At 32.9% G+C, this 24,301-nt stretch overlaps 2 protein-coding genes across 2 annotated transcripts; both read left to right on the forward strand.

The window, feature by feature from the left end:
- The first annotated feature begins 1,288 nt into the window (after positions 1 to 1,288).
- Positions 1,289 to 2,977, forward strand: LOC133691610 (glyoxylate/hydroxypyruvate reductase HPR3-like). The gene is made up of 2 exons (XM_062112189.1): positions 1,289 to 1,805; positions 2,427 to 2,977. The coding sequence occupies exons 1-2, from the start codon at positions 1,326 to 1,328 to the stop codon at positions 2,952 to 2,954; spliced, it is 1,008 nt and encodes a 335-aa protein (XP_061968173.1). The 5' UTR covers positions 1,289 to 1,325; the 3' UTR covers positions 2,955 to 2,977.
- A 9,171-nt stretch (positions 2,978 to 12,148) lies between these two features.
- LOC133690670 (gibberellin 20 oxidase 1-like) lies at positions 12,149 to 14,025 on the forward strand. The gene is made up of 3 exons (XM_062110917.1): positions 12,149 to 12,901; positions 13,013 to 13,334; positions 13,510 to 14,025. Exons 1-3 carry the CDS (start codon positions 12,387 to 12,389, stop codon positions 13,771 to 13,773), a joined length of 1,101 nt encoding a protein of 366 aa, XP_061966901.1. The 5' UTR covers positions 12,149 to 12,386; the 3' UTR covers positions 13,774 to 14,025.
- Positions 14,026 to 24,301: the final 10,276 nt, after the last annotated feature.

Genomic DNA, 24,301 nt, shown 5'->3' on the forward strand with positions numbered 1-24,301 from the left:
CAGACACTGAAAATTTTTCCTCCAACAGTCAAAAATATTTGATAGCAATTTTATTTATTTTATAATGTAATAATAATAATTAAATTTATAATATTTAAATTAAAAATTATCAATATATATATATATATATATATTTAATTATTTTATAATATCAATTTGAAAAGTAATTTTTTAACCAAACACATTAAACTATTTTTGGTTAGATTTTAATTTTAACCACAGTTTTAATCAAATATATATATTTTTAAATTAATCTTAATTAAAAATACTTTTTATAAAATAATTTTTTTTATAACCATAACCAAAATAGCAGATTCTAATTTCATACCATCAACATTCATCTAATTTCATACCATCAACATTCATCTAGTCAACGTGGCATGAATCTGATGCTCCGAACGACCATGATAGCCACTCCTGACCTTTGATTCTGGAACATAGCCCCAAAACAAAAACATAAATTTCAAGTATCTTGAGTTGAGGACTCCGTGCCTAAAACAGCCGAAGAGAAGGAAATGGTGCAGTGTTTGGGGAAAGGAGAGATCATTTTATTCATGTACATTCCTTTTACAAAATTAAAAGAAATGTAATATAAAATTAGAAAACAAATAAAAAGAAAAAATAAAATAAAATACAATGAGAAGCCAAAAGAATTCACCAAAATATTGAAATGATCTCCATTTAAATTTAAAAAATACATGAGTAATAAAAATTCAATTTCAATTCACTACAAAAAATTAAAAATAAATTTTAAAAATAAAAAAATATTACCATAATATCAAACGAACTCTTAAATATAAGTAACTATCCATTTATTAGGAATTAGTTACCTTAATTTTATATTTATGAAATTTATAAGTTAACTTAATTTAACTAAGTTTTTTTATTATTATTTTTAAAATTATAATTTTAATTTTTTTTATATTGAGTTTTTTGATACCTGAGCTCACATCAAGTTATTTTTTCTATTGTTATCTTTTTGTATTTGTTTTGTAAAAAATAATAATTTAAAATATATTTATGAGTTTAAATAATATTTTTATCATGAAATTTATAAGTTAATTCAAAAATATTTTTTATTTAAAAATATATTTAAATAATTTTTTTTAAAAAAATATTTTTAATATATGTATATCAAAATAATAAAAATATAAAAAATTATTTAATTTAATTTTTTTTTTAGAAACACAAGGTCAGCACGTTCCCCAACGCTTCTAATAATCTCTTTTATTAAATAAACCCTGTCGCTGTTTTATGTGTGGAATATTAATTAATATTTATAGCAAGAAATCCTTTTCTTTGGTATTCTCCTCCAGACATTGAAAATGGATTGTAATGGTTATCATCAAGAAAATCATGATCAAAACCTTTTCCCAAAGCCAAAAGTCTTAATTCTTGAACCACCACCAGTCTTCAAATATCACGAAGACAAACTCTCCCAAAAATTCCATTTCTTGAAAGCATGGGACTCACCACTTCCTTTAGACCAGTTTTTGACTACTCATGCACACTCAGTCCAAGCTATTCTGTCCCATGGAACCTGTCCAGTCACCACCAGCACTATAAGGCTGTTGCCATCTCTGGGGCTTATTGTCACCACAAGTTCTGGACTCAACCAAATCGACTTGCAAGAGTGTCGTCGGAGAGGGGTATCTGTGGCTTATGCTGGAAGCCTTTTTTCTGCAGATGTTGCTGATATAGCAGTAGGGCTGTTGATTGATGCGCTGAGAAAGATATCGGCTGGAAATCGTTACGTCACCCAAGGACTGTGGGCTAACAACGGAGATTTTTCTCTTGGCTCTAAGGTGAAAGTTTTGTTAGGCATCTGAAATAAAATATTGTTAATTCTCAACGAGACAAGTCAATTAGGTGTTGAAATTAATGGGAAAAGGCATATTGTTAGGAAACTCCTGGAATTTGGAATATCTTTTTTGAATCATTTTTAATTTGATTGAAAGCTTGAGAATGTTTCGAGTCTTGTTTGGTGATAAACCATAGAAATAATGCCTCTCAATATGTCATCTCATAGAGTAATAACTCGCTGTTTTGTACTGTGATTTGGGCTCTTTTCAAAACGCGTATGAGTTGAAACGGCATCAAATTGATGCTTGTTCGAGTGTATTTCCGATGTGAGCATGCCAAAACTATGGAAAACACCTAAAAATGATCAATTCGGTGCTGAAAAGACAAAAAGCACTTTGAACTACATACCAAACACCCACGAATTTAAGCTTTCAGATCCTAGAAGTTGGAGTGCTTACTTCGGTTCCTCCCACCCCAAATATCTACTCTGTTGAATCTTTATTTTTCCTTTTCCTTTGAATTGCCATCTTATATGCTGATAATTGAATTATAAATATCCTATTTCTGTGTAGTTGATGGCTGTAATTTGTTTCTCCATAAGATGTTGATGTTTGTTGTTTCAGTTGGGAGGCAGGAAAGTTGGGATTGTTGGACTTGGAAGCATTGGCCTAGAAGTTGGAAAAAGGCTAGAGCCCTTTGGCTGCAATATCTTGTACAGCTCAAGGAACAAGAAGTCATCTGTATCATACCCTTATTATTCCAATGTCTGTGAACTAGCAGCAAACTGTGAGGTCCTCATAATTTGTTGTGAATTAAATGATCAAACTCGCCACATGATTAACAAGGAAGTCTTGCTAGCATTGGGGAAGAAAGGATTGATCATTAATGTTGGACGCGGGGCTATTATAGACGAGCAAGAAATGGTGAGGTGCTTGATGCAAGGAGAGATTGCAGGTGCCGGATTGGATGTGTTTGAGAACGAGCCTCATGTTCCCAGTGAGCTCATTGCATTAGACAATGTTGTCCTGTCACCGCATAGAGCTGTCCACACTGAGGAAACTTTGATGGCTTTGGTTGAACTTGTGATGGGGAACTTGGAAGCTTTCTTTTCAAATAAACCTTTGCTTTCTCCTGTAATATTGGATGAATGAACAATACAATCTTTCTGTTTGCAGCTGCTGGTTAATCTGTCATGAATTAATTCGAGTATTTAGACTTGGATATTACTGTCATTAAATGTTTAATTTCATTATTGAAGCCCTTGAATGCTTCATTGTCATGGATACACCTTGCTTCTTTTTGGAAATCGTAAAGTTGCTCGTGTTCGCTAACTCTCGAGGTCGAAGCACCAATCAACCTAGCTAGCTACTTGCTACAATGAAACTTTTAGTCTCATCGCCAATTTTACCACAAACCATTCTTTTTTATTCAATCACAACGTTCACATGTTTTCTCCTTGTAATCTTACTTTTTAATGATATTTCATAGCATTTATTGAAGGAGAGCAAACTTCCTATTCTAAATTGGAAGTTACCGCTCATACTTTTTTTTGTCCTTATTATTTTTGGATTCTTTCTCTATTTAGATTAAATTTTTTAATGTAATTAGGGTTTTACTATTTAAGATGTTTGCATAGCATTCCGGATTTTTTTTTAAAAGAAGAGATTGATGAAATTAAAACTTTTTAGTATGAGAACTTTAGTTTCTTTCTCTACAATTTAAAATAGTAATTTTTAAGGTTTAAGAAACTGTAACGTTTTATACAATTTTTAGTTTCTTAATATATATATATATCATAATTGAATTGACTCCTCGCTGGACTAGGAGAGCAGGTGGGATGGGAATTGTGGTTGGTTTTTAGGCTTGGAGCACAAGTCCAGCTACTGATAACTACTGAGCTCTGGACTATTCCTGTTTCCTTTGTTTAGAATCATGGGCCAGCATAAGTCATTAATGAATCTTATGATTCATAAATCAACTCCCTCACTCCTGTCTAGACCCAAACTGTGATACAGTGATGGGATTTTTTTTTCATGGAAGCAGCCCAGGAGAAAACCATGTCTAATAGACTCGAAGAAACAGGAACAACAACAAAAAGAAGGCAATGACAAATACAAGATGCCAAAGATTAAAAAGAAGGATTAAAAAAAAAAAAAAAGGATCTGAGCCCGTTTCAGCTTATCTGTCAAGCTTACTTATCAAACTTGTATCATGACACACGATAACTTTATAAAAAATAAATTAAAAAAATTATATAGTATAATTTCAAATTAATCTAATATTAAATGATAAAATTAAAAAATAAACACACATTCAATTAACAAAAGAACAAGTCAACTTGACTAACTCGCAAAACTTGCAACTCGGGTTATAAGACCGTGATAACCTCATAAAAAACAAATTATAAAATAATTATGAAATCCAATTACCAATCAACTCAATGTTAAATAAAGAAGTTGAGAAAAAAAAAAGCTAAGTTTGAAAGTTAAAAAAAGAATCCTAAAAAGTTTTGATGATTATAGTGAAAAAGACTTTGGCATTTCATTATTCATTACTATAGTGAAATGCATAGAAAATTTTAACATATGTTAATGGATTATTGGTATAGCTAGCTTTTATAAATTTACTAATTGACATGAGAACTTTGAACTTCATGTTTGCATGAATTTGAAGTTGTCACCATGTTGATTTCATTTGATATCATGTGTAAAGTTATTAAATTGATTCGACCCATGACTTAGCACAAGACTTGGATTATGAATTAAACAAGTTAATTCAAGTTATTTATTTTTTTTAAATAAAAACACTATTATTTTATTTTTATTTTTTAAAAAGTTAAATTGAGATTTGATCAAGTTGTGGGTTTATTTGTTGCGTCAATCTAGTTGACACACCAGATCAATTAAATCAAACTAGGTCAACTCGAGATTAATGTTTTGTTGAAACTCGACATTAGCTATGGGTCAAGTTGACCATGTCCTGAATCAACTGATTTAGGTCTAGACAAGATATGTTTTATAACTATGATCTTATGCATGGTTGGTTTGAATTTGATAGTTAATATTCAATAGCCTGTCTAAATATATGTAGCCACCAGCTAGTGTTAGGCGAGAACAAATCCGCATTTGGGATACAGCCACCACCAGCTACAATACAACATTTACCAGAATATATAAACAGGGTGGTCATACACTAGGAATTGAGGCATAATTGATTTATCATCAACAAAAGATTAAATTTTATTAGACAGGTTGTCATCGCATGGAATGAATATATAAGTTTTTTTCATGACTGTATCATATATCTTAGGTTGATATCTCTTAATTAAATTAAGGTCAAATTAAAAATGAGAAGCAAATTGAAAAATATAATATTATTAATTCAAATGAAATTAAAAACCAATAAAACTTTTATGAAAGAACAAAGTAAAAAATAGAAATCCAAAAGATGAGGATCAAATTACATAATATAGTATTTGATAAATTGGGATTGAGGGATGAAATTGAAAACAAATAAAACTTCTAAAAAAAAGCTATGGTAAAAAATTAGAAAAAAAAAAAAGAATTGAAGTTGAAAAATCAACAAGCAAAAGGGACAAGTTGTGCTTTTTCAGGGAGAAGAGAGAAAAGAAAGAAAGAAAGAAGAAAAGAAAAACCTACTAGTTAGTGACAAACAAGACCATCATACGAGACACGCACTGCACTAACAGAAAGAGAATATGATGGTGCTTCCAACAACACGATGGACGACCATTTTTGAAAGCCGGGAGGTGCCACATGCACTACCTAAAGGGTGCGGGCGCCTCCCACGCGCCTCCAAGTGTGTCACACGCTCCTATCTTTTTTTGTTTTTTTACTTAATCAAATACCAAATTACCCCGAGTTGACTTAATAATTATGCAAAAACCATTGTGAAAATACCAAAATATCCCTTAACTCTAGGTTTACTTTTTAAGGGCATTTTAATTGTTTATTATTTTTTATAGTTGGTTAAATATCAAATTACCCCTCAGTTAAAATTATAATAATAAAAAAATCATTATAAAAATACAAAAATACTCATTGATGCCAAGTTTAGATATTTTGCTTCTTTGGATATTTTAGTTGTTTATTATGCAATCAAGAAGGGAAAAAATTTATTTTCCTCCTATCAATTTAGTAATAATAAATGAATCATATAAAAAGATTTTAATATCCTTGATAACCAGTGTTAGTTTTTTTTTTGATGGAGGAGTAAAAGTATTACTATATTATTCTAGTAAACATTATAAATGAGTGTGAAGTTACAGTATTTTCTAATGAGGTTTTAACACTTTTTAATGTCAATATAAATATATTAAGATATGTTAGAAAATAAAATGAAATGAAATGAAATGAAATGAAATTATAGTTATAGAATACTAAATAACTTGTAGGGAGCAAAACGCATATGTTTTTTTTTTTAAAAAAAAACGAGCCATAACTCAAGGGGATATTTAAAAAATCTTAAATATTTTGGGACTAAAGTTAAAACTTTGCAGGAGTCCCGCCCCTAAACTTAGATATACATCAATGTGATACTTTTTGTCGCTGTCGCCGCTGGCTCTTTAATTAAAACCTTGAATCTGTATGTTTATGAGCTTTTAATTTTAAAATTTGAAATCTCATCAATTGACTTTACTATGTTTCAGTTCTTCCGATCTTCACTCTAATTTCTGGCACCAGTAGTCTCTGGTCGTTCATGACTACCATTAATATCGAAACCATACGCAGTTCAGATAAGGAATGGTTTTGGATCTAAAACCATATGCCGTTCTTTTTTTAAAAAAAGTTAGTTGGATACATCAATTCAAGTGCTACTGCGGAGCCACGCATACAATGGAGATAAAAAAAAATGAAAAAAAATATTAAATCAGGACGTGTCTAGAAATTCGTGTACGAAATTAATTAATTCAATTCCGATTGTACATACTCAGCCCCGAGTTAGGAGAAAGCTGGATCTAGCGAGATATAGGTTTTTTTTTTTTTTTTTTTTTTTTTCTAAAACTTGTTTTGGATATTTCCATGTCATTTCATGGCACACAATCAATACACACTTGGGCCAAGATATGAGATAAATCTACTTGTTACCGCGGGCATCTCTACCAAACCAGAACTTTAACAACTCACCCGTCAGGTGTAACTTCTCACTCAAGTTGTGTTGGCAATCTAAGGAAAAGATCAGACTTTACCACCCCAATAAGTCTTGACACCTTTAATAACACTCAATGCCCTTGTGCCATGACCACGACCGCACCAGGTGCTCGTAGACGATCTACCTAAAGAAGACTAGGCAAAATGACATTTATGGGAGTCCCTCAAGAGGTCGCTCATACCATTGCAATATCCATGTAAAGCTGGTACTCCAAATATACTTTCTCTAGCTACCGTGAGATGGACACTAGTTATCATAGCTATCATTCCATACCAAACTCCCCAAGCTCCTAAGAGCGCAACAAACAAAAGATTAAGAGATGATTTGCATATGAGCATACACATGAGAATATCTACAGCCCCCATCAGTGAAGGGGTTCTTCCTTGTCCAATCGAGTATTGAACACTCAACTCCCTAAGAACTATATTTCCACAAAAATAATTTTGGACAACTATGATGGCCTAGCTGACTTGAGGGAGTATGTATGTATAGAATGTGCATGATAGCTTAGAGTTTCTCATCCACGATAATGACTTAATATGCAAAATCCTCCCCATAACCTTCGGAGAATCTATGCATACATGATACAATAATTTGGAGCCAAGCTTCATTGAAGGGTTTAGTGACCTTTGAGCCAGGCTAGTGATACACTTTAACACCTACATACCACCCAAGAAAATCTACAAAGTTATTTAATATTACCTAACAAGGGGGAGAGTCTACACAGACATATCTGAAAAGGTTTAATAAAAAGATGCTTAGTGTGAAAAAATTACTTGAGCCAACAGCTTTAAAGGTCTTGATAAGAGGGGTAAGGGAATATGCCATCCAAAAAAAACTTTATACCTTACCAGACAGAAGTTTGCTCAAGGTGAAGCAAGTCATGAAAACTCATATACAGGTGGAAGATGCTAATTTGTTACGATATAGGTCTTTTTTTTATAAGGATAACCAATATAAATGAACTTTCAAGTGAAATCATTCTCTTAGTAGAAATGAAAGATCAAGAAAGAACCACAAGGGATTAACCCATGGGCATTTGTGTATCCTAAGGATTTATAAACCCCTCGAATCAAAATATGATCACCCATTTAAAATTATCAGGGCAGTTAAAGCAAATACCTTGGCACCAATTCCAAAACATATTCCTTCTAAGAACCTTTCTCATACCTGTCACTCATATCACTTTAGGATGCATAATCTTTAATAGAAATGTAAGTTTATTTTTGAAATAAAATAATGTATATCTGAAATGCATTTCCTATCTATAAATCTCCAATGGGGGCATTTGAACACTTTTCAATGAAGAGATTGACTTGGTCTTCCTAGTACAATAACATCACTTTCCTTAAAGAGGATTGATTTAGTCTCCCTAGGGAAATAACCCTACAATCTTTAAGGGATAGACATGAGGTCTCTTTATTTCGATAACATTTATTCTATAGATGATGCATAAGAGCCTCTCATCAATTTGTTAGGGGTTGATCTTGGATCCCTTATTCTCCAGTGCAATTTTCAACTGATACATTCTCTAGGTAATGCCTAAAAACCTCTCACCAATTTGCTAGGGGTTGATCTAGGATCCTCCATTCTCCAGTGCAGTCTTAGACAAGCACATTCTTATTCTTTATAATTTTAATTGTAAGAATTGATTTCGGTGTTGTTTGCTAACAATACATTCTTCATAAACTTGAGAAGAAGTATAAATTTTAGGAAAACCCATCACCATATTTTTTTGATGTAAAATTTTCAATCTATCAAAATTAAGATGTCCAAAACGAAGATGCCATGCTTCCTCTTTTAATCTCGTCAAAAACATGAATACGTGATATTGTGCAAATATAGAAGAAATAATCGATTCATTGTCATATTAAATTTTACAATTAATCCTAATTTGTCATCTCCAGTTCTATATACTTTGTTTCTGATATAAACTCCATGCCATTTTTTTCTTGAAGATGGCCAATGCTAAGCAAATTTATTATCAATTTTGAAACAAAGAAAACATTGAAAATGGTATGAACACTATTCTTCTTTGTTTGGATTATTGCCATTCCTTTTTCTATAATGAGAATTTTTTACCCATCACCAAACTTTATAAAATCTTGATAAGATTAATCTAAGTTAAAGAAGATTGATTTATCTTCACTCAAATGATTGCTACACTCAATATCTAAGTAACATAAATTTTGGTGATTTTTCTCATTCATATGGTTAGCCATTAATAAAAACATTTCACCTTCCTTCTTTATAAAATTAGATTTTCTACCACCATTTCTATTCAAATTACTTTAATATTCAGATTTGTAATGTCCATAATTATGACACCTAAATCATTTAACTTTTGATTTATCCACTAGCTTTACCTTGTAAAAAGTTGAGTAATTGTTGTCATATCATTTTCCTTTTCTTTAAGAATTAGAAAACTAATTATCTTTAAATTTTTGATGTAAAAATCTAACATTATTATTGTTTGTGCTTCTTCCACTTCTTTGTCCACCTCTTTGTAGATAGAAAAATGATTATTAGATGAAACCTGTAAAGCTTACTCTTTCTTGTCTTGTCAATTCAATTTTTGCTCATGAATTAGGAAGGAACTTTGCAATTCATCAAAGGAAAGTTCATCAATATCCTTAGCTTTAACACACAACAACACTTAATTTTGGTGTCAACGATCAAAGAGTTTTCTCAATGATAGTAATATCCTCTGTTTTATTGACATGGATTCACATCTTGTTGATGATTGCCATTGTTCAAGAAAATTAATGTGACTGACTCTCCCATATTCATCCTAAGCAATTTGAATTATTTTTGAAGTGTTTAAAGTTGCTACCTTTTTACTCTAGTTGTTATATGATATATTTTTTTTTATTGAATCCCAAATATTCTTAGAAGTTTCCATACAAAGAATGGTTTCCAATATTGATAGGTCAATTAATTGGAAAAGATAATTATTTTATTTAAAAATTTTTAATCATTGCGCTTTTCTCTTTGTTTTATCCACATTCAATATTATTGATCTGGATGATGGTTCAATTATTTCTTAAAAAATAATTTGTTGATACTCCTATGACCATAAAAAATTCTCCACTAGCATACTTTAATAATTATAATGATCATTAAAGCATGAAATAGTTGGTACAACAAAATTATTATAAGCCATGATAAAAAAAAAATTTATTAGAACTCTTGCATTAAAGAAATTACTGCTAATGCTATTTTTTTTGGAAGAAATCCATGTATTGAAGGGGCTAACCAGAAAGTAGTCAAAAGCAAGAGACAAAGAAAAAGAAAAAGAAAAAGAAAAAAGAAAATAAAATAAGACAAAAACAGAAAGCAAATAATGAAAAATAAGAAACCAACATATACAAATAAAAAAAAAGACATCACGATTAAAGGAGTTGATGTGTCATGTTTAAAGCTTTTATTTAGTGTTGTTAGACCAATCTATAATACCTTCAAGCTCTATAAAGTGAATTAATTTGCAGACTTGAGTTAATTCAAAAAATGATATAGAATCAAGGGGAAGCTGTTTTTGAAGGTCTTGAAGGTCGTGGTCCCATAATTGAAAATAACCTTATTCCTACTGCTGGTGTTGGTTATTGTTTTGAACTTAGGATGAATTGTTTCACTAATTTTTATCCCAAGTTTCTGCTTACTTTGAAAAGAGACTGGCGCTGCTGTGCTCGAGATCTGCTGGATGCTGCGTTGAAGTTAGTTTGCTACTATAATTTGCTGGATGACCAAACCTATTCAAATTTAAAAAGTTTGCAGCTATGATGGAGGCCTGCTGTCACGTGAAGGAGCTGGTTCTTTGTCTGTTTATTTCTGCTGGAATTCAAGCTCGAAAATCGCTGACTGCTACAACTGATATATCTGCTGCTGCTTGCTGGAGAAACTATTGTTGTGTCTTGTTCCAAGCTGCTGATATTAGAGAGTGATTTTTATGCTGCTGGTGGTTCATTCTTGGAGTTCTGTTGCCTCGTATGTGCTGTTGGAATTGATAAAAAACTGATGCCGTGGAAGGGGTTGCTGTTGTTACGTAACTTCGACTGCTGCTACGTACGTCTTGTTTTTCTTACTTCCTTGCTCTTCTAAATTCTAATTAACCTATGCTCCAATACCATGTTAGAAACAAAACACACAACAAGTATTTATAATCTTCTAAGCATTAATGACTGATTCACCACTCTTAAAATTATGAATATATATATTGGCTTGAGATTATACCACTAACAATTAATTATAATCTAATAAAAAATCTAATTAAATAAATAAAGATTTTTAACACAAATCGTTTTTCATTTTTCATCAAGCATTTTTACATGCACTAGGAAACTAGGAAAAAGAAGGGAAACAAGACAGCTCGTGCAGCTTGGGTAGAAGAAGAATTAATTAAACAAACCAGGAATTTAGCTCAATTATTTACCCTACCCTTCTTGATTTTTCCTATGAAACACATATGTTTTCAAATATCTCTCGATCTATCTCTTCACTGCTTTCAGCGACCGAAGCCAGTGGGACTCGGCAAATCGGTCTAATTAGAATCTTCCTTTAGGCTAATTACCATGCTACACACACAGAACAGCTATATACATCTGTTCATGGAATAACTATACACACAAAGACATCACATGCATCTACCCAAAAATAAACATATAGCCAAATGAAGTGTAAGTACGTAGGGCCATTACACAAAGTAACATAAAATTCTTAACTAGATTCTAGTTTAGTGGGAGTATCCGAGGTAGAGAACCTTTTTTATCATAGGTCCTCACTCATTTTTTTTTCTTTTTTTCTTTTTTTAATCGATCCTACTCATCTATATATAAACTATTGTGTATAAGGTCTCAAGTATATTATATATCTTTCTATCCTTTTCAGTTAAATTTTCAGGTTTTTTTATGAAAAAATTTCGGTCAGCGTTTATTCAAACATGGGTTGTTCTAGAGTGCTTTCCGGGAGATAAAAAGAAGTTACAAGGGCATCGGTTTTTACATGCATCAGGGGTCGTGTTTACGTGTGTGTGTGTGTGTCTCTGTTAATGAGGGTAAAATATGAAGACTAAGTAGGGTAGAGTAGACACTCTCTCTGAAGAGGAATGACGCAACAGTGAAAACAATAAGATGCCAATATTGTTCGCTGACCTTCACAAACGACTGGCCTTGGCTTTTCCCTCCTCTGCCTTTTAACTTCCTATTAAACTCTACGTACCTCCTCTATCCTCTCTCAATGATTCACGATCTCCTCTCAATTTCTCTCATCAACTAAACAAGAAATAAGTCCTTCTAGTTCCTATAATATATATTTTTCTGAAGTACGTGGAAATTGAAATATATGCACATATATATGTGCATGTGTGTGTGTGTGTGTGTTTATCATTATATGCCGTTGATTGTTTCGCTACAAACATGGTAATGCCTCCTACTCTTCCTCCTCCTCGACAGCCATTAGTATTTGATGCTTCAATTCTTCAACACCAAGCCAATATACCCTCTCAGTTCATTTGGCCTGACCACGAAAAACCATGCCTTGAATCCCCAAAACTTGCAATCCCCCCTATTGATTTTGGAAGCTTCCTCACTGGAGATCCTTTGGCAGTCTCAAAAGCTACTCAGCTAGTAAATGAGGCATGCAAGAAGCATGGATTCTTTCTAGTTGTTAACCATGGAGTTGACTCAAAGCTTATAGCTAAAGCTCATGAGTATATGAACATGTTTTTTGGCATACAACTCTCAGAGAAGCAAAGAGCTCAAAGAAAGATAGGAGAGCAATATGGGTATGCTAGTAGCTTCACTGGAAGATTCTCCTCCAAACTTCCATGGAAAGAAACACTTTCTTTCCGATATTGTGCTGACAATCAGTCTTCTGACATCGTCCAAGAATACTTCTTGAATGTAATGGGAGAAAATTTCAAACAATTCGGGTAAGAAACCATAATATCTTTCATTCCAATTAATGAAAATATTACACAATGTTGTCTATTATAATATTAGCCAGTGAAGAATACAATAATTTGTGATTTTGTTATGAACAGGAAGGTTTACCAAGAATATTGTGAAGCCATGAACACTCTTTCCCTTGGAATTATGGAGCTATTAGGAGTAAGTCTAGGAGTTGGAAGAGAATATTTTAGAGATTTCTTCGAAGGAAACGATTCAATAATGAGACTGAATTACTACCCTCCTTGCCAAAAGCCGGATTTAACTCTTGGCACTGGGCCTCATTGTGATCCCACATCCTTAACAATCCTCCATCAAGATCATGTCGGTGGCCTTCAAGTGTTCGTCGATGAAAAATGGCACTCCGTCAGTCCTGATCCGGAAGCTTTCGTCGTCAACATCGGTGACACATTCACAGTAAGATCATCAAAAAACAACTAGGGTAGTCAAAATCCTTTCTAATTGTTTCTTCCTACGTCACATAAAGAGAGTCAATCTTACTATTTCGAGGCTATCCCAAAACAGTACATGTCTAAACAAAGAATTACTGTACGATTAATATGACAAACTAATAAACTTTGTGTTGTTTCAGGCTCTATCAAATGGCATTTTCAAGAGTTGCTTGCATAGAGCGGTGGTAAATAATGTAACAGTAAGGAAATCCCTTGCTTTCTTTCTCTGTCCAAAACTGGATAAGGTGGTGAAGCCACCAAATACCTTGATCGACTCTAAGAATCCGAGGGTATATCCGGACTTCACATGGCCAACTTTGTCAGAATTCACACAGAAACATTATAGGGCCGACATGAAAACCCTAGATGTCTTCACAACCTGGCTTCAACAAAAAAACAATTAGAGGGTACCAAAAATATATTTTTTTTCCTGTTAATTAGGCCGAGGAAAGTGAGATTATAGGAGTGGACAATGCTAGGTGCAGTGAAGGAGGGACTAGGTTCTTCATGGTGTGTATTTAGAAGAAAAAGGCAACAGAAGAACCAAAAAAAGAGTCCAGCCCTGTAATTTGCTGCTAGTGTGTTAGTGTTGGCGAGAATCATATCAATGCATGTAAGAAGCAAATTGTAGGAATAAAGATTTGAAATGGGCTCCATGCATTTCTTCGTATTGTTCTGCTATTTTCATTTTGTTAACACGACATAGATTCTGTGTACTTATGTGCTTGGCCACCACCAAATTCTGGTAGCCTCGATTATCTTTCTATATGGAAGATAACAATATTCAGTAATTAGATTCCCAGACGAAAATCTGTCGTTGATAGTACAAATCTGAAGTACTGTATTTTTTTTTTGTCTGATAAGCAGTGATCTGAAGTACTGTATTAATTGATGACAAGGTATATAGTGCACAGCAATATTCGAATTTGATGCTTTAAACCATAATCTTAGTGGTAATGGGGCTTGCATTCAATAAAAACCAATGCTTTGAAGGCCTATTTTCATAACATTCCTATATGTTTCTCTGAAAAAATGTTAAGCGTTGATGTTCCATTTGCTAAATTTATTTTGATTTAGGGAAACAATTGGCTGCCATTAATGCACTCTTAATTATACAGTAACATACTAACATCCCAGTTCGGTTTTCCATCTCACAGCTGCTTCAAATTTTGGAAAAGATGGAAGTAGAGATATAGGCAATGGTAGAGGGTTACTCTCAATAACATAAGTAATTCAAGACACATTAGATCTTCAATGCAACTGTAAAATTAGAAACTGATACGGCCATTATTAGTAGGATCCAAGGCATGCATTAACTACATTCAATCTCTCATCATGAGTGCTTGGGTCATGGTTTTAAATCGTGGAATTTTTTCATCAAAAGGCCGACCGCTATTTAAAACTATGGCTTGGATATATTTGAGTTATCCCTCTGATCAACAATGATATTTAGGACTCAACTTGATAGTCATCCGACTGATAATTATCTCTTTTAAACTTGATGTATATAAAAAATATTTCCTCATTTTAGATATTGAAGATAAAACTATTGTGGTCATATACACATTTCATTATTCACTTCTACAATGTATTTTTTTTTCCTTTTTGCCCTTTTAAAAAAAACAATAGCCTTGATATAGGGATTTTCAACATTGATTATATATCACGACAGAATTTAAAATGGGATATATCAAGGCCCTTACTGTCACTAACATGCAAATAATCATTATCAAAATAAGTGCAAAACCAGTTAGAGTTGCAAAATCAGGTGTGACGTGTTGATTTGCGTCGGTGTCAGAGAACCAAGTCGCAACAGAAACATTCCCAACAACAAGGTGAGCACGGGGCTGCAGGGTATTGTTGCGAAACTGGGGACAATAGAGAGCTGTGTGACCAAAACTGGAGCACAATTGAGAGCGGACATGCTGCTGTCCAAAGCACTACTCAGCCCCTGAGTTGTGCCTGGTCTGTTGCCTCATATTATTGTTCAACATTGTTTTTTTAACAAAAAAAAAGGCTTTATGATTTTCTTTGATTTTATTTCCATCGGGTTATTCTAATCTCATGACATGAGTCACAGTTGTTGAGAATTAACCTGGATTGACTTGCCTCTTATTACCCGGGTTACATGTCTATCATATCAACTCAGGTTGACTCAGACTGGTTGTTTTTTATTTCTTTTGTGATTCAATTTCATCATTCTATATTTAATTAGTTGAAAATTGAACTACATTATTTTTCTCCTTATGAAAGAAAGTTTTTTTCTTGGATTATCATGATCATTTTTAATTTTTGAACCGTTTACTATCATTGTTTATTTTTTTTTATAATCTAATTAAAATAAAACTAACTTATTTGACACACTTGAGTCTTTAATTTGAGTCTTTAATTTTTGTTTTTCTTTAAAAACACACATATGATATCTAAATATCATTTTAAAAAAACAATTGTCTCGTGGCATAGCACATGTCGACGTCTAGTGTTGTGTTTGGATCAATTAAATGTGAAAAAAGTTTCTATGTACTTTCATGATATCTGGAAGATTATTGTAATTTAACTTTCAATCTAAGAGGAACCTTAATGAGAATTGATATAGCCATTGGTTTGAATTTAAAATTGAAATTTCAGTTCAATAAGGTGAGGAGTGAAAGCTAATCTCATTATAAAGCTCAATTATTGACATCTTAATTAATACACGAAAACTAATAGTTTTTTACTACTATCGTTGTGTGATCTAAATTAGCTGACGAGTCTTAGTGTAACTGAAAGAACATAAACTTTTCTCTTTTTGGCAAGATATGTTAAATGCTGTCTTCGTTCTTCTTCTTTTTTTAATGCGTACGACAAAAGAACCTTACAAACCGGACAAAAATTCTCATTACTCAAGTTTACTTGCATCCAAGGTTTCATTTAAAAGAAGAAAGTTGGGTATAGCCAGTTAATAATCACATGCAAAATTGAGGGCTTGAAATTTGGAAAGAAAAAAAAAAAGAGTTTTTAACTTACCGAAGTTGTCCTTTTGCCCTATCTATCATTATAGCTTTATTCGTTTTTTGTCATTATTTAATCATAGATGACTTAATAAGGAGGTCAGCTAAATTAACAGGGTTTTGGTGAAGTAAGCAACTGGTGGAACCTAGCCAGCTATTCTTCACTCCATGGAAGACAATATATATATATATATATATATATATATATATATATATATATATATATTTGCCAAATAATTGAGAGTTTCAAAGGCCAGTTCTGGGCTATAATTCGCTCTTCATTTTCAACCTTAAGGATGCCAACTGTGAATTGAACTTTAAAAAATGAATCAAAACAAAACTAGTACTAGCACTACACTCAATAAGCTCGCAATCTATGTTTTCTAGTGCACAATATTGTAGTAGCACTAGAGCTGTACACCTAACATGTGTGTGTTAGTGTGTTTATATAGAAAGTTGGTTGGATTGCTCTCCTATATATATAATATATATAGCTTGTTTGAAAGCGACTTTAGTTTTATCCTCACTCAGTTTTGTCATCTAGGGCTCTTAATTAGTATCCACTTGATCACCCCACCTTAGTATAAGCAAGTGGGAGCCTATCTTGCTTGTCATTAGTATAAGCAAATGTTATGCTGGTGTCCATACCAGATGTGTTGCTGTTTTTTCTTTTTCTTTTTCGTCGTGATGGGCAGCTCTCCATGTTTTAAAATCTCATCTCACTCTTTTTTGAAGGTTTGTATTTGAAATTAATCATAAAGTTGTCCTCTTCCTACTTGAAACAGACATGGCTACTTGTTTCTGGTTTAAGTCATATGATGTGTGGAATCCAATAATTCAAACAACGAGAATCTGTCATAGTTGAAGTGTATATATGGTTTAATTTATATTGATGTAAATCCTATCATGGCTCCTTTGTACATGTATATGGTGTAAATATTATTGATTTAATTGGGTAGAAACTAGATCATGTTAATTTTTAAAATTATTGGGAAAAAGAATGGTGCATGATACTTATTATGGAAAGCCAAATAGGAATAATAGGATCATAATTCTGTGTATTGCATTATATGTTTGTTATTGTATTCAACCTTACACATACAAATATAAGAGGAGGGTTGCTATCTATTATACAGCCTCCTAATATATTCAGAAACCTTATCTTCTATAATCTCTAACTTGGTATCAGAGCCCTATTGTAACAATAGCTCTCATGGATCCAAATCTAACACAATCTACATTGTTTTCTATCATGCTTGATGCATTTGTTGTGGCTGCTATGCTAGTTGCTCCTCCTGGCTTCATTGCACCATCTATTATCTAATCTCTTGGTTGTGATGTACCCCTGCATCGTTAGTGGTATCTGCAACTCCTGGTATATCATCTCTTCCCTTAACGACATCAGTTGCGTAAAATTTTATTGCTTCAATCAAAATCAACATACATTTTAGTGGTGTTTTCGTGGTCCCTCTCTTAAATACTCATTAGGTTATCTCCTTAAAATTGACAAACAACAATTATTTGTAATGGAGAATGCAGATGAAACCTTATTTTTTGGGTTAGGGAGTGTATATGTTTATTGATGGTTTTTATTCTTGTCCTACACCTTATATTGTTGCCATTGATATAGCAGCCCATATCTTTAATCCATATTTTCTTTCATGGAAGCACCATAATTAGTTAATTATAAGTGTCGTTCTTTCTTCTATGTCTACTGAAATCCTGCAACTTGTGGTTGATTGTGACATATCACATAGTATTTGGCAAACACTTGAAAAGGTCTTTGCTTCACCATCACATTCAAGATTTACGTAATTACATGGCTCTTTCTAGGACCTACACCAAGAAGATGACTCTGTCAGTGCCTATTTATAAAAAGAAAAGGTCTTGTTTGATTTGTTGGCTCTTGTTGGCCAACCTATTTATCTAGAGGACTTCTATCTCTATATGTTTTAAGGTTTAAGGAGTGACTTCAGGGACTTAGTGGCCAACTTGTCTTCAAGGACTAAACCTCTGTCATATTCTGATTTTCATAGTCACTTGCTCACTTATGAATATCTCCACAAGAGCTCTCTTCAACCAACACTTGGTTTTTCTATGATAGCACCCTTGTTACCAAGGTCTTTATAGCCCCTCCTGCTTCTGTTTTACAGCTCAACGTCATTTCCCTTCATATCATCGGCATTCCAGCAGTTTATATGGTAACAATTATCATGGAAGGGGTCATAACTATGGTGGATGGAGAGGTAACCATGGTGGTAACAACAAGAATAATGGTTCTAGATGGCAGTAGGGTAATTCCCATGGTTTCTCTACTCCAAATCAGCGGTGGTCTAATTCTTGGTCGCTCAAGTTTCAATTATGTTATAGCTTTGGTCACTCGACTAAGTATTGCTCACAATTCACCTTGTAAAATCTGTAAGCCAATGCTAATCCAGCATTTTAGAATCCTTAAAATGTCTCTCCTATAAATTAGTTTCCTGATACGAGTGTAAATCAGCATGTGACACCGAACCTTACGAGTATGACGAGTTCAAAGTCATGCCTAGGCAGTGATCAACTACATGTTATTGATGGTAAGGAACTTGTTATATTAGATATTTCTCATTCAAAGTTGCATACTCCAAAACATACATTTATCCTATTTAATGTCTTTCACGTTCCACATATTAAAAAAACCACTATTATCTATTCAGAAAATTTACATTGAGAATAACATATTTTTTAAGTTCGTTCATCTCTATTTTATGTTAAGGATCTAATAATCAAGGAGGTGCTTTTTTTTTGTTGAAGTAGAGATGGCCTTTTTGTCTTATCCGAGTCTTCTGCAATGTCCTTGCCTCAAGCTTTCTTGTCTATGTGTGTGCCCTCATTTGCTATTTTTTAACATTGTCACCTTGGACATTCTAGTCTTTAAATTTTGAGTTCTTTAGTATCAAATAACAAAGTTTCTTGTACGTAAAAAATGTTCACTTAAATTATCCATCTTGTTCTCTAGGCAAATCATCGCATCTGTCTATAGGACTTACAGGTTATAAAATTATTGCTCCTCTTGGACTTGTATTTAGTGATGTTTGGGGACTCTTGCTTATGTTCTCAATCGATGTTTATCTGTAATATCTCACATCGATGGGTGAGGAGTTGGTTGCTGGCCTTATTAGTAGTGTTGGTTGCTAACATGTTATACGTGTTTTGAGGAGTCAGGCTCAAAAGTGGGCTCGCGTCACCAAGAACAAAACCATGAGGGCGGTAAGGCCCAAAGCAAACAATATACAGCATGTTGGGTTGGGCTGTTACATTATCATTATTTTGTGATCTTTGTGGATGCTTATACTAAGTACATTTGGTTTTTTCTATTGATTTTGAAATCTGATGTCTTTACTATTTTCCAATAATTTTAAGTTCTGGTTGAAAGGAAATTTTCCACTAAAATCAAATCGATTTAAACTGATTCGGGTGATGAATATAGGAAGTTAAACACCTATTATAAAAGTATTGGCATTCATAATAGGCTAATTTTTCCTTATACTCACTAACAAAATGGCATTGTTGAGTGTCATCATCGTCATATTGTTGAAACTCGTCTTATACTTCTTGGTCAATGTTAAGCTCCATTAAAATTTTGGAGTTATGCATTTGAAAAAGTTATCTATCTAATTAATCATATGCCAACTATTGTTATCAATGGTCGCACATTATTTGAAAGTCTATTTAAATCTTCTCATGATAGTTTTCTTTGTATTTTCAGGTGTTTGTGTTTTCCTTTACTTTGTCCCTATAATAGACATAAGCTCGATTTTTCATTCTGCTCCTTGTTTGTCTCTTGGTTATAATACATCTCATTTAGGTTATAAATTTCTTGATTTGTCTTCCAATTAAATATACATTGCACATCATGTTCACTTTCATGAAAATATGTTTTTTTTTATATTCTGAACAGACACCACCTATGCCTTCCCTATTTGTGACCACCTTTCTACTAGTCTTGACCCGTTTTCCATCACATCTGCCTCTTCTTATGTCTACCATAACCCCAGATCTTAGTTTCTATTCCTCATCGATGACTTACACCTTTAACATCTCTGTTGTACTAGTTATAACACACCTTACGCCCAATTCATTACCATAACTTTCTACCTCTTTTAACATGTTGATGGACCACATAATTCCTCCATCTTCTCAACTTCTTCCAATGAGCAATAATTCTGATGCCCCATCTCAATTTTTCTCTTTTTTTTCCTGATAGGTGTGGTTTCTGCTTCTCGAAGTACTGCTCTCATTCAGTTTAGGTCTCCTTCTTCATCTGTGGTCTCTCTTTTATTATAGTTTAGTCTGGCATCGGGTTCTCCCTCCTTTAGCTCACCTCCCAAGTTGAATTTGGTTATTGACTTTTCTTACTTTAATTTGCAGCATGTTTTGGCCAGTACTCCAGTTCTTACAACACTACCCTCTAAATTGCATCACATGATCCTTCGACCACGGGCACCCAAATATGTTAATCTTAATATGTCATTGTCTTTTGATTCTCTACTTACTTCTTCTCTTGACATAGATCCCTTTACCTTCAATTAAGCGATCAAATTTTTAGCATGGCAGTAGGGCATGTAAGATGAACTTTGAGCTTTGCACTCCAATGGTACATGGACTCTTGTTCCCTATTGTTCATCCATAAATGTTGTTGGTAGTTACTAGGCATATAAAATTAAGTGGTGAGCTAATGGCAGTATTGAAAGATACAAGGCTCGTCTCATTACTAGAGGGTTTATTCAGCAAAAAAGAATTGGTTATTTGAAGACCTTTAGTCCAGTTTTTAAGCCTGTCATTACGAGGTTAGCATGTACTATTATGAAGTCTCGTCAATGGTTCATTAATTATCTTGATGTTTATAATGCCTTCTTGAATGGAGTTCTTCAAGAAGAGGTGTATATAGAGGAACCACCTGGCTTCTCTCATCATTCTCTATATTTTCACGTTTGTTGTCTTCACAAGTCTATATACTATTTGAAATAGGCTTCTCGGGTATGGTATACTAGGCTTAGTGATTATCTTCTTTCTCTTGGTTTTCATGCATCTACATTTGATACCTCATTGTTTATTCTATATGTGGATAATGATATGTTTTACTTACTTGTGTATGTGAATGACCTCCTGTTTACTAGTAGTAATTCAGTTATGGTTAAATATTTTATTCACTTATTGAGTTTAGAAGCTTTGTGCACTATTTTTTGGTAATTAAAGTCAAACACACCTCTATGAGACTTGTGCTTACACAACATAAATATGCCCTTGATATCATTCATTGAGCTGGTATATCTTCCTGTAAACCTGTAGACACATTTGTTTCCTCCTCTTTAAAGTTGTTTTTGGCTTCTCGTCGTTGTATTATAATCCCTCATGATACTGGCAGATTGTTCGTACCCTTCAATATCTCACTTTTACTCGACTAGATATATGTTATGTTGTTAATAAGATATGTCAGTTTATGCATTCTCCTACCGATGGTCATTGGTCTCTTGTCAAACTTATCTTACGTTATCTTAAGGGTACATGCTCCTATAAATTACATATTACTCGAAGTTCTTCATTCTCTCTACATGGTTATACTGATGTTGATTGGGTTGGCAGTGTTGATGATAGAAAATCCATTAGTGGCTACTTAGTGTATTTCAATAATACACCTATTTCATAGAAATCAAGGAAGCAATGAAGAGTGCCTCGGTCATCGACTGAAGTAGAATATAAGGCTTTTGTTAATGGTGCTACTAAGATTTTATGGCTTTGCTCTTTGCTTTCATATCTTCAGGTTTTTCCTACTTCTATTGGAAACAACTCTTTGTTAATGGTACTTTGATGTGATAATTTGGGTGCTACTTATTTATCTATTAATCTTATTTTTCATATTCGCACTAAACATGTTGAAGTTAACTATCACTTTGGAAATTGTGGAGGAGTTGAATCAAATCATAATCATAAACCCCTTTGAAAAGTTCATAATTAATTAAGAATATATATATATATATGTGTGTGTGTGTGTGTGTGTGTGTGTGGATTTGTTGCCCGACAAAGAGAAGGGCCATAATGTATAATTAAGTGCTAACCAATAATAATCAAATCTTGGACAGCATACATGTGAAGATCACCTATTTTGGCTAAACAATGGTTTCCATAGATAAAAGCGTCTTCCATATTCATTTTTGGCTATGACTCTCACCAAGGCCTGCTGAAACGCAAGTTATTAGCAGAGGATACTGATACGAGTTAGGTATTTTCAACCTCGCCTAATCAGATTGAATTGAGTTTTTACGTAGTTCCGAAAGTGTAAAAATAAAAGATAAAAACCCTATTCAATTTTATTTGAATCACATACAAGTGTGGGACGTTGAAATCATAAAATAATTAAGTTAAGAAATGTCAATCAAAACAAATATAGTTAAGATCCTCAAGTTTGATTGGAAGATCTTATGTAGATTCATTTGATAGATTATTGTTTTCTTTACCAATACTCTACTACTCGAGGACAACGTCGTTTTCTTCTCCACAAGTTGTAGGCCCTGAAGCACATGTGTGAAATTGCTAGATGTTTTATTAATTTGAACAAGGTTAATTTTTCTGAGGCTGTGTTTGTTTTAGCGGCTGACAACGTGTTATTAAATTTTTAAATTTTTTTCTTTTAAAATTATTTTATATATATATATATATTTGGATCATTTTGATAAATTGATGTCAAAAATAGATTTTTAAAAATAAAAAAAATTATTTTAATATATTTTCAAATAAAAAATACTTTAAAAAACAATCGTTATCACAATAATAAATATTACATAAGAAGCAGACAAAGAAGAAGGTTTGCGAAACAGATACTGGCTAACAAAAAGATGGAGCACATGATTCTGCAAAACAAGGCCACGCTATATCAACAGGACCCTATCTACGATTCACGTTCAGACAAGAAGATTCTCAAGACAAACTTACTTGTTATATATTCACATAAATTTTATCCAAAAACATCAAAACCCTTTTCACCCCACATTTCCGTGCATGGGTTGCTTCTTAATTTGCTAATGGGAGAGATAATAATGGCCGGGGAGCAGAGAAAAGATGCCAACTTCGATATTGGGTATTTGGAAGATGCAGGAGAAAAGGAATTAGGTTTAATGGAATTGGATTAAAAAGGCTGTTTGTGCAAGATATGGGAATCAGAATATGACACTTCAACCTTCAGGTATCTGATGCGTTTGACATTAATAATTAATTTTTTAACTACTTGTTTTAACTATAATTAATTAAAACATTAATTATTTTTGGGCTTCGGTCACAAGTTGATCTGTGATTCTTCGTGCCTCTCGGTACAACACCCGTACGTACTCAGATTTTGAAACGATTCATGAAGAAGACCATGATTTCTCTTCCATGGCATATACTAAGCGAGGACCAACTTTAACAAAACAAAAAACAATGCAGGTCCATTTAGATTTTGGCGTGGAAAACTTAGTTTTGCTCCTTTAAGTTTTAGGTTATCTATTATTTGATCCTTGTTATTTTAACAATTCATATTTTGATTCTAAACTTTTTTTTCATTTTAGTCCTTACATGTTGAGAGAAAAAAAAATCACCGGAAAATATTGAAAACAGAAAAAGTATTTGAATTGTCACATTCTAACTTTTAACCACAAAAAAAATGATCTTGGTATTAATAGAATCGTTTTTTTACGAGTTCAATGGAGATAATGTTATCAGTTAACCATATTGGAAAAAATATATCAATGTTTGTAAAAAAAATTATTTATTTATGTATTTTGTTTTTTAGAGTGATTGAAGAGCTTTTCAGAGTTGAAAATGATTTTATTAAGGTTCTAATAGTGTTTCTCAAGTGTTTCCAAATCAAAATAAGTGAAAAATATGTTTTTGGTGTCCAAAAATCAGATCCGATTTTTTCGATCAC

Source organism: Populus nigra, chromosome 4, assembly GCF_951802175.1.
Source record: "Populus nigra chromosome 4, ddPopNigr1.1, whole genome shotgun sequence".
Lineage (NCBI taxonomy): Eukaryota > Viridiplantae > Streptophyta > Magnoliopsida > Malpighiales > Salicaceae > Populus > Populus nigra.

Bases quoted from the DNA above. Each gene is read 5' to 3' on its own strand.
- LOC133691610 (XM_062112189.1), top strand. From the start codon at position 1,326: ATGGATTGTAATGGTTATCATCAAGAAAATCATGATCAAAACCTTTTC. The intron at 1,806-2,426 runs GTGAAAGTTTTG...TTGTTGTTTCAG, and splicing joins ATTTTTCTCTTGGCTCTAAG to TTGGGAGGCAGGAAAGTTGG.
- LOC133690670 (XM_062110917.1), top strand. From the start codon at position 12,387: ATGGTAATGCCTCCTACTCTTCCTCCTCCTCGACAGCCATTAGTATTT. The intron at 12,902-13,012 runs GTAAGAAACCAT...TGTTATGAACAG, and splicing joins GAAAATTTCAAACAATTCGG to GAAGGTTTACCAAGAATATT. The intron at 13,335-13,509 runs GTAAGATCATCA...GTGTTGTTTCAG, and splicing joins ACATCGGTGACACATTCACA to GCTCTATCAAATGGCATTTT.